Raw genomic sequence first — 14,103 nt, forward strand, 5'->3', positions numbered from 1 at the left:
CCAGCCATGCGGCTGGAGAAATAAACATCTCTGAAACATCTAGCAAGAATCTGTCCATATATATTTCTTTTCCACGGGACTCCTGGTTTGATATATGCGTGTTACAGTATCCGCACTGTAACAGTCATTTAGTCTACTTTCTCTTTCAATACAGATTTTTATGCTGTAATGGCTTGAAATTATTTCAAATATAAGGTGCTTCTAAAGCCCATGTCAGGGGGTTGGAACTAGATAGAACCTTTCCAATCCAAAACATTCTATGATGCTATTTCATTCTGAACTATTTACTGGTCCCTCACATAGCCAAACTTCAACTGTTCAGATTTAAGTTCTCTATATTAACTATTACACTAACTTTAAATGGGCTTTATTTTTCTTTTTTTAATTGAGGTGAACTGGAAATGTATCTATTTTGCCTGAATATGGAACACACAAATATTTCAGAACATTCTTTGATGCACCTTGCAGTTAGAGAAAGCCCAGTTTGCATAAACGGAACTTTAGCAAGTCAACAATAGTAGTAGAGCCATAGTCAAATGAAACTGTGGAATAGACCCCGTGCTAATGCATATAAAGAGAGAACTGGAAAACAGCTAGGCTTCCAGCTTCACTGACTCCAGTATGGAACGTGCTTCTTTATACTCTTCAGCTTCTTCCAATTCTTTTTCGTTTTCCTGTAATCAAAAACAACATTTTTGAGTTTTCTGAAAATAACTGTTGTGGGATTAAATTTAAGAAGGTAAAAAAACTGCTAGCAAATGTTGCTGCCTGTTCCGAGCTTCCCCTCCCTGAGACAAGCCAGGACTTGCCTCTGTCATGTGCTCTGAAGCCCTTTGTTCCAAACGCGGGCAAAAACAAATGTAACTCAAACTCTTCAGCAGTGTCTCATTGGCCGGTCACCCTGGGTACGCCCCCAGTCCTCCCCTTTCCCCTTCTCCCAATAAAAGAAAGGACCAAGAGGGGGCCCGGCCTCTTTGGCTTGCACCCTTTCTGCGAACATCTTGTCTCTGTTTCTATTTGAAAGCTTCTAATTGCAGGAATTGGCAACCAAAAGCTGTATTTCTCCCTCTTTGCTTCTGCTGGTGGTATCAGCTTTGCAGCTACTATTGCTGCTCTTAGAGCTACTGAAATGCTGGATTGCCCGTGCTACCTCTCTAGGCTGCCCGAGGCTTTCTAAGGCATTGAACTACGAGCCTAGCTGGTAAAAAGCTATAAGTATACCTCCTCAAGCAAATATGAAGGCTGAGGTACTCAACAATGTTTTTGTCTTACTGGCAGCTTCTTCCCACACCTCTGAAGTGGACAGACTATGAAATAGGGACTGGGAGAGCAAAGTCCCTCCCATTCTAAGTAAAGATTAGGTTTTTTATCTAATCTTTACCTTATCAGGATGACCACCTGAGGAACCTGAATGTACCTAAATCTACAGGACCTGACAAGATGCTTCCCAGATTCCTGGGGGAATTGCCTGATGTAGTTGTCAAGATCCTCTCTATAACATTTGAAAAGTCATGGTAGTCAGGTGAAGTCCTTAAAGAAAACAAAAAGGGAATTGTCATTGTGGACTTCCTGGACCCTCACAACATCCTTCTCTGTAAATTGGAGAGAGGTGGATTTGATGGGTGGACTCTTCACTCGATAAGGAATTGGCTGGATGGTCACAGCCAGAGAAGTGGTCAATGACTGAATGTTTGGATGGAAATCAGTGACAAGTGGTGTCCCTTGGGTGTCTGTATGGTGACCAGTGTTATTTAATATCTTCATTAATGACATAGAAAGTGAGACCAGTGAATGTGCAGATAAACCAAGCTGAGTAGTGCAGCTGATGCACCTGAAGGATGGGATGCCACCCAGAGGAACACGGACAAGCTTGAGAAGTGGGCCCATGAAAATCTCATGAGGTTTAACAAGGCCAAGTGCAAGGTGCTGCACCTGGGTCAGAGCAACCCTGGTATCAGCACAGGCTGGGGGATGGACAGATCAGAGCAGCCCTGCCCAGAAGGACTTGGGGGTGCTGGTGGGTGAGAGGCTGGACATGACCCAGCCATGGGCACTCACAGCCCAGAGAGCCAAACGTGTCCTGGGCTGCATCCAAAGCAGCGCGGCCAGCAGGGCCAGGGAGGGGATTCTGCCCCTCTGCTCTGCTCTGCTGGGACCCCACCTGCAGTGCTGCATCCAGCTCTGAGGTCCCAGCACAGGAAGGACATGGAGATGTTGGAGCGAGTCCAGAGGTGGTCACGGAGATGATCAGAGGGCTGGAGCACCTCCCCTTTTAGGACAGGCTGAGAGTTGGGTTTGCTCAGCCTGGAGAACAGGCGGCTCTGAGCAGCCCTCATAGCAGCCTTTCAGTACTTAATGGGGGCCTACAAGAAAGGTGGGGACAAACTTTTTAGTAGGGCCTGTTGTGACAGGACAAGGGGTGGTGGCTTTAAACTAGAAGAGGATAGATTCAGACTAGATATAAAGAAGTTTTTTACAGTGAGGGTGATGAAACTATAGGACAGGTTGCCCAGAGAGGTGGTAGGTGCCACATCCATGTAAATATTCACTGTGAGGCTGGATGAGGCTCTAAGCAACCTGATGTAGTTGAAGATGTTCCTGGTCATTGCAAGGGAGTTGGAACAGATGATCTATAAAGGTTCGTTGTAACCCAAACCATTCTATGAAAGAGGAATATAAAACTTTTGAAAACGCACATTCTATGTACTAAAAGCACAGGTAAATTCTTTTGTCCTGCTTAAGGTCCCAGATAATGGCTGGCATGTGCAAGTAGATACACATACCTTTATTTTATCACGTTGAATATTTAAAACCAAGGTATCAGTAAGAACAAACTTCAGACCAAGAGTCCTCTTAGAAAATTGTCAGTAGACTGACAACTGAAAAACATACTACGGATACAGTAAATTTTAATAAAAGCATTGAAGGTGAGCTAAGCACAGAAAGCAACACATGAAGACTTCCAAATTCTTAACAATAGTAACTGCCCCCATTCCTTGTTTTAAGTTTGCATACTATGAGTCAATAGCATCATTTCTTCATGCCACTGAAATCTAGACTTACTAACTGTTAAGTAAGTAGTTGAATGACAAAAAGACCCTAAATCCTGCCAAGTACTGAGCATTTATTCTGGAAAACAGTAGAGGCAAACTACCTGAGACTAGAACACCTTGACTTTTCCATTAAAAAAGTATTTGCATTTTAGCTATCACTATATCTGGGACACAATTTAGGCTGTATATTTTTAGTCTCACAATACCATTTATTGTGTACGAACACATGTAGCTGAGTTCTTGATGAGACGTCAGCTTTTAAAATAAGCATGATCATCTCCAAACGTAGTACAGGTTCAGTGAATCTATTTGTACAAAATACTCTTTATTTCTGCAAGTATTTGTATCTTTAAAAACATGGCAGTACTGCTCACTTCACTAATAAAACATAAAGAAATAGTCAGCAAAGACTCATCTGACTTGTCCATAGCAGAATAAAGGCAGTAACCAAAGTATTTTGACTATTTCAGTTCCCTACAAGCATATTATATACATTTATACTATCTATAAAACCAAAAGTGGGTGAACTGATTCCTCTGATGATGGAACTAGCACAGGAGTTTTGAGTCCATTTTCACAGTCTGGTGTAAGCGTATGTCAAAGGTACATTCCATTAAAGGTAACTTCTAACACACACAGTCTTCACATACTGAAGACCAAGTCTGCAAAGACAGTTATCTAAAGCAAAATACTGGTATCTCACAGGATGCTGATCTTTGGACCTAGGGAAACAAATTCTTTAATCCAGCTTTAATTTGCTGCAGTTGTTTATCCAAGTGCACCTAGCACTTCTTGATCAGTGGGGTGTGGTGCAATACTCACTAGTAGTTGAGTAAGCTCTGCATGTGCAACTTCTAGTCTGCGCTGGCAGTCTGGAATCATCATTCGTGACTCTTGCAAGATCTCGATCTGTGAAAATTGGAAGTCAAATTAGAATATATTCCAGATAGAAACATTATCTTTTAGGATAAGGCTTTACTCTGAAAAATCAGCAATCTAGTCATTACCTAGGAACTTCAGAACAGTTGCCTATCTTCTGAATAGGCTTCTTTTCTTACAAGATACTCACTTGGCATAACTACCTAAAACTCTGTTAATTTACAGGACATTTCCATTTACTCTGTGCTTAACTGAATATCAAGTATTAAGTGCAAGACAGTATTCAGAATAATCTTTCCCTTGGGAAAAAAGTACAGCTTAGTAAGGTTTTTCAGCATCTGTTAAAAAGTCTATTTAAAACAAACTTTCTCCTGCTGTCACGAAGCAGCTTCATCCAAAATGGGATCAGCTGGTTATATAAATATCTCCTGCATCTTTTGGGTAATAAAGAAAAAGAGTGTTCAGATAATACCCCATAGAGATAATTACTGCATGAAAAAAGTTATTGAGTTATTGATCACATTGTGTGCAGACTGCAGGAGGCTCTGACTGAAAGACAAAGGTAAAGAAAAATGAAAAGCAAAGACCAGCAGGCTCATATTTTTGATACTTATCATGCATAAAAAGTTATTACATATCCTTGTGCTTCATTTTAGGATAAAGATTATTCTCACCATGCACTTTGAACAAAATTACTTAACTGGCACCCCACTGAATCTGAAAATCCTGCCACCTCCTAAAGAAAACAACATCAGTTTTAAGAAAGGGAAAATTTATTTCATGGAGCATTTCTGGATCTGAACACCAAATACTGAGAAGAAAAGATGTGCAGAGTTGTTCAGTGATGTTAAATCTATTTATAAATGAAAATCTGTTATATATTTAAATATGAAACATCTACATTCAGGATAACCTGCAACAGAAAACCTCCCCTTTAAATGGCTTATTTCTGTCATTCCTATGTTGTATTGTCCTGCTAGTATGAGTGCTGCTCTACCAAAAGGTCATTGTAAAAGGTATGTTAAGCTATAGCTAAGAATGTATTTATGTATTCAGGAAGGCTTTATGTAAACAAGACATTATCACCATGTTTTTAAGTGTCACTTAGTCCATTTGGTTTTTGAGAGAAAAAACTTAGTTTCTAATTTTACACTTTCATCAGTCAATGTAACATCCATAGAGTGAGGTGTGCCATAAACGGCATGAGATGATGCCTTTTGCTTTATGAAGTAGAATACCTATAGGAGTGAGAATATCCAATAATTACTTCCTTGCACCAGCATTGCTAAAGATTTGTGTGTTGTAAAGCTGGGAGATGGTATGAAATTAGTAACTTACTTGGTATGTGCCACTAGGTAAGTGACTTGGAAAGGCATATAAATCTAAAATCTGTAAACTGTAGTCCTGCCTGCTCTAAGAAATGAACAAATCTACCCAAATCATTCTATTTGAAACAATACTGACTAATTTCCAAAGGGTTACCCAAGTTTTATTTATATTTGCCTACGGTTATGCAATGATGAATAAAAATCAGAAGGATGATAAATCCTAGAATTATATTCAGTAGGTGCAAACAGCTGGAGACTACAACAGGAATTTAGTGGAACCATTATCATTTAACTTTGGCATAAACCACTTTTTTTCAAGTTATGCTGATAGTCCCAGACAGACTATTTACCTTTACAAATATACGTAATAAAGCAAAATCAAAAGCTCAAATAATTATATAAGCTTTAGGACTGGACTTTTAAAAGTGTTCGTTCTTCAAATTCTATCAAAATTCTGCCTGACTTTTGGCCAAAACTGTAAGGGTAACAAGCACAATAGCCACTCAAACTCCAGTGCCAGCCATCCATCCCTGTGACAGGCACTGCAGCTACTCAAATTCCACTGAGGGGACTGGGGCAATTCCAGTTCTAGCTAAGGACTGTTGTTTAACCCCAGTCAGCAACTGAGTACCCTGCAGCAGCTCACTTGCTCCTGCCTGATACGGAGAAGGCAACAGGAAGAAAAGGTAAACTGTGTGGGCTAAGAACAATTTAATAACTTTAAAAAATGCGGCAATAATAATGAGGGAGGGAGAGATATCAGTTTTATCAGCTTCAAAAAGACAGAAGCAGAGTATGCTGATTTGGGTTTTTTTCCCAGCTGACCCACATCCAACCAAGAGATTTAGAGATAGGCAGATCCACAAATAATTTGAAAGCTACGAAAAACAAAAGAAAAAAAACCAAAACCCAAACCAACCCAACCCAACCCAGAAAAACCAAAAATAAAACCAAAAAACCCCCCACCAAACCTCCACAGGGATCTCCTTGCTCTTAGGACAGCCTGATATACTACTGGGTCACAGGGTATAATGGCAGTATTGTTTCATGTGACAAGAGTGGTGCTCGAAACAGAAGAGGTAGGCTAAAAACTGTGACAAATGTAAATGAGTCATATATGTACCAATTATATATACATATATGAATATAAAGTCTAGCTTTCAAATACTGTCACATAATCACTTGCCCAGTTTCTGTTGTACAGATAATCCTAACAGTATGGATCTACTCAAAGATGAGAGTTAAGAAAAGATATGCAGATAATTGTTTGCTAAAACAAGTGCTACGGGTTTGAACTACTTTTCCTCAAAAAGTCTGTAAAACACTTGGAATCCACTAATTACAGCCATATCTGGTGGAAGGACAGGAACCTAAAAGAAAAAAAGCAATCTCTAAGTATCACAAACACCAAAGGTTCCAAAATTTAGTAATCTCACTAAGTAAGAGATTGTAGCATACAAAAAATAATCATGGTAAGGCTATTGGTTGGTTAATTCTTATTTGTAACTTAAATCCACACCATTGTAGTACTTCTCACCTCAGCAGTAAACAGGGAGTAGTATCAAGGCACTGGGTCTTGGTAATATCAGTGTGCTTGGCCAGGATGGTGGGGTGGTGTGGTGTGGGGATACAGAGAGTAGAATAGCATAGATGCTGTAGGAAAAAGCTGGGCATAGGGAAGGCAGGAACTCAAAAGGAGATACAGCACTAAGGTGAATTTGGACAGGAAAAAACCCCACAAATACACACAAGAATTGTAGGAAACCCAGCTTTATGATTTCTACTTCCTTTCAGGCCCAAAAGAAGCCTGAGCTATCCACAAATACAGGATACAACAGCCCACTTGCTGTAGGCAAGTTGTCAAATACATTGATCAAAAGACTCCTGAAGGACCTTGAAGGAAAGCTTCAGTAAAAAACTGGAGAACACTGTTTTGTTTCTACAGTGTTTGAGTGCCTGAAGAAATGGCAATGTGTCAACAACAAACCACCTACCACTTCTAGCATGAAAGCTGAAGGAGGAGCTCTTTCCAACCAGGCAGGGTCTCTTCCAACCTGGTGATTCTGTTATTCTGTGAAACTAAGACTTCATTATGACAAAATCTGCAGGGAGGTAGAACTACACTACTTCTTGCTACCCAGAGAAACCATAAGCAGCATTTGCACCTGGTGGGATAAATCAAAAGTATTTTAATATTTGTTATCATAATGAAGTCTTCTTGCACGCTAAAATGGAATCTTCAAATTATAATTTTGGTCAGCACCTACCAGCACTGCAAGGAAACTGTCCTTTTCCTTTTTCTGGTATTGAACCTGCTCCTCACTAAGCAAGTCCTTCTGGACAGTTCAGATGCAGGCTAGCATCGAACAACTGCCAACCACTGCAGATGGTCACTGCCTCAGCTAGACAACACTTGAGTCCACTGGAATCATGAGCTGCCCCACTGCATAAGGAGTTAGGAGAAAAATACTGAGTCACACCCTACTGCTCTTCAAAGGGACTGATCCTTCATTACAGACCAGACACACTCTGAAGAATACATATGCTGTAGAAATGGCACTATTCACCTTGAAGTGAAACTTTCCATATTCACTTTTGTATGTAAAACTGTGTGTTCTGAGTTATAACTAGAAAACTAAATGTGAACAGTAGTACATCAAGAGAAAGTATTGCTTTTAAGCTTTTTAAGAATCCTTTCCAGAACTCTGGATTGATGTGTGTGTGTATATAAATACGTAAATATACACACACACATATATGATTTAGCTAATACCTCAGCTAAACTAATAGTTAAAACTTTTCTCCTAGTCTCAAGCGACTGAATTTGTTCCCATCCCCTAACTGTTACTTTTCATTACCAAAATGAAGACTACACCTGTATTTTAAGTGTTACTCACCCTAGAAAAGAAATTAGAGATTATTAACTCTCAGAGGCAATTCTTAAAATGTGTAACCTCCAGATATTTATCTGAAAAACATCTCAAAGTCTTATCTGTATCCAAAATACTGTTTTGAGCAAACTCGCCTGGTACTATATAACTTTAATTCTCCAAATTTTTAATAACCTAAAATATTAACAACTTCCAGAATGCGAAGTGCACTAAATGAACAAGAAGTGAAGACATCATTGCAAGAACTGATTGCTTTCAAAGTGGATCAGGCAACTTCTGAATGAATCCAAGACTGTTCCTGTGAAGGCTTTTGTCATTGGTCTCTGAAAATACCTTCAAGTAGTATGTAACACTTAATTTCGGCAGAAGTTCCCAGCCATTGCTGGTTTTGACTTCCATGATATCTTGCAGGTCACTGTGGAAATACCATGATGCAGTCAAATAATCTGATGAATGGGCAACACTTAAAATAGGAATTGAATTCATTAGTTCTTGTTAGTACCAGATCTTCAAAAAGGCTACTGTTTGGGAGGATCTTCAAGTCTCAGTCGGGTGAGGCAGAAGACAGCTCCGCTCTATAAATACAAATCTTTATTTGTCTACAAATGCTTTATTTGTATTTCATTCCCATGGCATAATGAAAGCAAGGCAGGACATAGACATATGAACTGAAATACGAATTTACTAAAAAAAGTTGGTTTAGCTTGTTCTAAAAGTGCATTCTCCTATCTTATGTTAATTTTATATTTGAATTCTCTTTAACCTATTCTTCCATTGTTTAAAAAATAAAGACAGGACACCAGAAGGTTATGTTTATGACTATTAAGTGAAAATAATTTTAGTTTACAGTTTTGATTTCTGTGAAGATTTGAGAGAAAGTATCTGGGAAATACCTGGGGGGAAAAAAAGTAATCAAAAGGTAACACAGTTAGTTGAAAGAATATAAAGACCACAGTGAAACACAGACATTTCATACTTCTGTAGAGAATAAACAGCAATCTCCCAAACCCAAGCCTTCTCCGCATGAGCAGGAAATGCGACATTTTTTCTTCCAAAAGGGTATGTATCAACTGCCTGCAACCACTATCCCTGTGGGAAACCTTCCAAGAAAAAATGTAATGATACTGTAACAGTGACACTAAACCATACTCTTGAGAAGACCAAAGTACAGCATGCTACTTTCCTAATCTATGACTTCACTACAAACTCCAGCAGCTCCGCATCTGCATACCCACTGCTCTCTTTCTCTGAGGTCTGTGATTTTACCGAAAGGATACTGGTGTACTCAAGAGCTGGAATGTTTCCCCTTCATATTAAGTATCAGGCATTCTCACTTTGCTGTAACACTTCCACTTAGCAGCAAGCACTTCATTTACCTATATGCATCCAGACCATGTATTTACTACCGGTTCTTAGTATTTCTGAGAAACAGTTCGTGATGGCTCCACACACAGTTACTGAGTAACAGCCATCCTGACACAAAGTGCTAAGTAATCTATCTATCTATCTATCTATCTATCTATCTATCTATCTATTATAATCCCTATAGTTTAACACCTAAAAGAAATTTCTACAGCTGCTTTTTATGACTTCTATAATTGACAGGATTTTAGTCTAGTATTTATATAACAAGAGTCTGGAAAAAAGTACAGGAGATTCCTCGATCTAAAAATTACTGTGATTAAATGAAAACAAATAAGGATTTTTACCTGCTTCTTAATTCCATAATCATCACATGCTTCAGCTTTCATTTTTTCAATCTTTTCTTCTTGCTGTTTTGCTTCTTTTTCATACATAACTTTTTCTTTTGCCAGCCTGCAATTAATAAACAATTGATTGGGTTAATCTGGTTCTATTTCAGTAAAAAGTTACATCAGTGTTAATAGCCCCCACCCAAAAGTTACAGGCCTGGAAGGTAATATGCAGTTTTATAAAAAAAGGCTTTTAACCACTGCAAAAAACCCTTGTATCTAGGAAATGCTGAATTTAGTTTTAATGAATAATGAGAATTTTCTCCACTTATCTTGATGCTGGTTTGGGGGTCATAGACAAAAGTAACAGTTCCATAATTTATATTACAACAATTTTCTTTATTTCCTATCTTTCAAAGGAAAAGGAATCCATGTTTTGATCCTAATAATGAACCCATACCTGGGAGCAGGATGTTTTTTGCTAACAGGCACAGATTCAAGAGTAATGTAAATAAGTTTGAAGGTCAGAGAAATATTAAGCTAGTCTAATACGATGTTCTACAGTAATTATTACACGGCAATCCCATTATCAAACTTTATGTTGCATCTCCCACTTTATTACATATGTTCATTAGGTATATGCTACATTACACAATACCAGATAAGAACCAAAACATCCCTCAGGATATGAAAAATACTGGAACAATTTCTGTCTTCAGCTAGTTCAAGAGCAGAACAAAGATTGAGATGCTACCGCAGACCTGAGATCATGCTGAAGAAAATCCTTCCCCAAACAAAAGTTTGAAAAAGATCAGCCTATATAAGATTGTTTGAGAAGAATTTAATATCCAAAAAACCACAACCAGATCCAAGAAGCAAAGAATATATTATACCATGAAAGGAGAATAAATAAAGGTCTAGTAGAGAGCTTCATGACCACATTAGTGCATCAGCGCAAATTAATTCATAATCTGTCACCGTTAAGTGCCCTACTAGAAGCGCTGAGGATGCACAGAATGTTATCAGGGTGACAAGAACCTCTGTGAACTGAAGCTGCCACAAAAGCACCAAAAGCAGCTGTATTGCACAAAAAATTCCATCAAGAATATACTGATAATGCAGCAGCCAGAACTCTCCCTCTTTTTTGTAAGAGTTTACATCAGCAAAACTGGTTTTGCTAAAATAGCCTTAAGATGTGGCTCCACAGCAGTCAGTCTAAGCTGGGCTGTGGCAGAACACACCTGAACTCATTTCAGTCCTCCTAGAGTCACACAACCAGACAGGGCCTTCAGCCTTACAAAGCATCTTCACCTGCATGCAAAGCGCATACTCTGGGTATCAGCTCGGCCAGTTTCTACAAGTAAGCCAAGTACTAGCTTTGAGAAGTAGAACTGGAGAAAGACAGGAGCCTAATTACTACTAATAAAGACACTAAATCAGTGGCTGTAATTCCAACTATTGGAACTAGTTCCAGTATTAGCATAAGTAAATATTGATTTAATAGAGGATGAGTTAATTGTTTGATCAAGGTTACTTGATTTAATTCCAGACAACATTAGTTGCTTTGCTACTTTTAGGTTCCAAAAAAGTTCATTTTAATCAATCTGTGAGACAGATGACTTTTTTTGAATGAGAACCACAAATTCCCTTGAGGAGCACGGGGAGACATATGACTGAACAAAGTTGTTATGTGATTCACTTACTGAAGCGTGTATCCCAGTGAAACTAAAGGCAACTTGTAATGCTGAATAAAACATTTTAAATTATTTTAAATTTTAGCTAAAACAAAAGTTTCAATGCTTGTCATTATTTATATTTTCACATTCACATCTCCTATGCACACTAACTTTTCAAACTGACTGTTCAGTCAAGTTTGCATACTTTTATCAAACAGGAAAAGACTGCATGTTCTGACGTAGTTTAGAACTAACTTGAACTTTTGCCTACCTTTCTCACATCTAGATACTTAAGAATTGCATCAGTATTGACCTATTTCTGTAGTAGCTGCACAGGAGAACTTGAAATATTCTGAAATATGAGAATGTTTTCTGAAATAGGAGAACGTTTTCTGTGACAGATTTCCCACTGCACTTTGTTCAGTACTCAGATTTATTGAAGTTAATGCTCTGTTTATCATAAGATTGGGATGGTGATACCTAATGCTATTAAAGAAGTTCTGATTTGAAAACATTTCCCGTCCTAGATCCTTTCTCTAGATGTCATGAAGCCATTTCTACTGTATATGTAGCTTGAGGAGATGCTAATTAAGTTGACAGCTTGATTAGAAAAGGAAAGTGAAATTTCTTAATGGAGAAATACTAACCCTTAATCACCTCTTAAAAATTTCAGCAGACATGTACACAAAAATACCTGCATTATACTTCCCTCTCTTCTTCCTTTAACCCTTTCTGTCTAGAAAACAGGTTCTGTGTTGGGTGGGGGTTTTGTTTGTGGTTTTTTGTTTGTTGTTTTGTTTGTTTGTTGTGGTTCTGTTTGTTTGGGGGTGTTTTTTTTGGTTGGGTTTTTTTGGTGGTGGTGGGGTTTTTTGGTTGGTTGGTTGGTTGGTTTTGTTGTTTTTTTTTTCCAAAAGATTAAAATGGATACAAACCAGAATCTTTATACATGGTGTGACCATACACAGTGAACAGAGTAAGAATAGCTCAGTAGGTACCAGAAAAAGTCAGATAATAATTTGCTGCATTTGTGTACATTTCAAGGACACAAGTCATTCAGAGATGAAAAAACCTGCAACTATAAAAACCACAAAAAGCTTAACTTTAGCAGACATTTTACTGTGTCATAACAAACACAGGGTTTAGCAACTTTAACTTTCAACTGAAAGAATAAAAAAAAAAAAAAGTTAATTACTTTTATCATGGCTGTATACCACACATATATACATATAATTTGCATAACACACACATATGCTTGTATATGAGCAATAACCCTTTATTCTACAAGAGACAGTTCCTTAAAATATTACCTTGTTTTTAAACAATCTGTCACCAGGTATCCATCTGAAACCTTATGGTTAGCCTTATTTCAGATACACAACATCCAGCATTGTCTAATAGTTCTGTAAATAAACCAAGCCATTTATCACCAAAAAGTTCTGTACATTGTAATGTATACTGTATGAAGAAATACTGTCAGCTCTGTAAACAGTTCTCTGTAAGTCAGGAATCTAAATCTCAATTTGGCAACAAAATACAAATTCTAATACTTCATGCACTCAAAGTTAAAAAAAAAAAAAACCAAACAAAAAATCACCATACATTACAACAGGTGTCCTCTCAGCTACCTTAAAATGCTACTGGCCTTTTCACATTCTTCTGAAGTGTGATTATCACATATGGTAAGTGAAAATGAAGTCACCAGACATATCATCTTCAGTATAAAACACAAGTTTAGTTGAAACAGGAGTGAATTAAAGTGTAATATGGAAACCAAATATAAAGGGGACAAATACAATTAACCAATAATAGCATACCTGTAAGATGAGTGGGTCTTCTCCATTATCAGAATAAATGTATTAATTTTGGTATGTATTTCATTCAGAGAATTCTGTACAAAGCTCCATAAAGCCTATTATAGTGCCAAAGTCAGCACTGAATTGACCTCAGAAATAACCACAGCTCTTTTTCAAATTCCTTTTTGTCTCTCCTCAAAACCAAAAGGGTAGGAGATGACATTAATTCCTTGCAATGTATCACTTGGATAGACCTGGATATTGAGATGTATTTTATACAGATGAAAACTGAAATAGGACTTCATGTAGTTGAAAACGAGGTTACCTTTAGCTTTTTAACTTGAAATATTTCACAGATGCCTGACATTGTGTGTGTACATTTCGTGAATTCTTGGTGGCTATTTTTACATTGTGTGTCACAGTCACTGAATGAACCAAGAATTTTTCCATACTCTTTTCCTGCATGCAAAGTTTGTACAAAAATATAAAGCCTTGCCAGAGTAATGGATGGAAGAATCAAAACAAACACTTGTTTTGCTCTTTCACCATGTCTCCAAACCTCTGACCCAAACCAATTTTTATCCTATAAACCAGTTTGCCAATGATTTCCAGTTAGTTAAATAAGAGGTATTACCTGAGACACTCTGCCTTTTCTATCTGTAGAAGGGTGATGTCAAATATGGTCCAATTTCTGTCTCCAAGCATGTGACAGCTCTAAACTACAGACAGTTTTATTTTTATACCAACACTATAAATGCAGCCATTTGCAATCCAGCTGCATGCTCATTAGCT

General features: G+C 37.8%; 1 protein-coding gene across 1 annotated transcript; it reads right to left on the reverse strand.

Moving 5' to 3' along the window:
* Positions 1 to 141: 141 nt before the first annotated feature.
* On the reverse strand, positions 142 to 9,986 carry TBCA (tubulin folding cofactor A). The gene is made up of 3 exons (XM_008640913.2): positions 9,861 to 9,986; positions 3,876 to 3,962; positions 142 to 674 (listed from the first exon to the last, which is right to left on the reverse strand). Exons 1-3 carry the CDS (start codon positions 9,945 to 9,947, stop codon positions 594 to 596), a joined length of 255 nt encoding a protein of 84 aa, XP_008639135.1. The 5' UTR covers positions 9,948 to 9,986; the 3' UTR covers positions 142 to 593.
* Between the last annotated feature and the right edge of the window lie 4,117 nt (positions 9,987 to 14,103).

This window comes from Corvus brachyrhynchos, unplaced genomic scaffold, assembly GCF_000691975.1.
Source record: "Corvus brachyrhynchos isolate BGI_N302 unplaced genomic scaffold, ASM69197v1 scaffold8, whole genome shotgun sequence".
Taxonomy (NCBI): Eukaryota; Metazoa; Chordata; class Aves; order Passeriformes; family Corvidae; genus Corvus; species Corvus brachyrhynchos.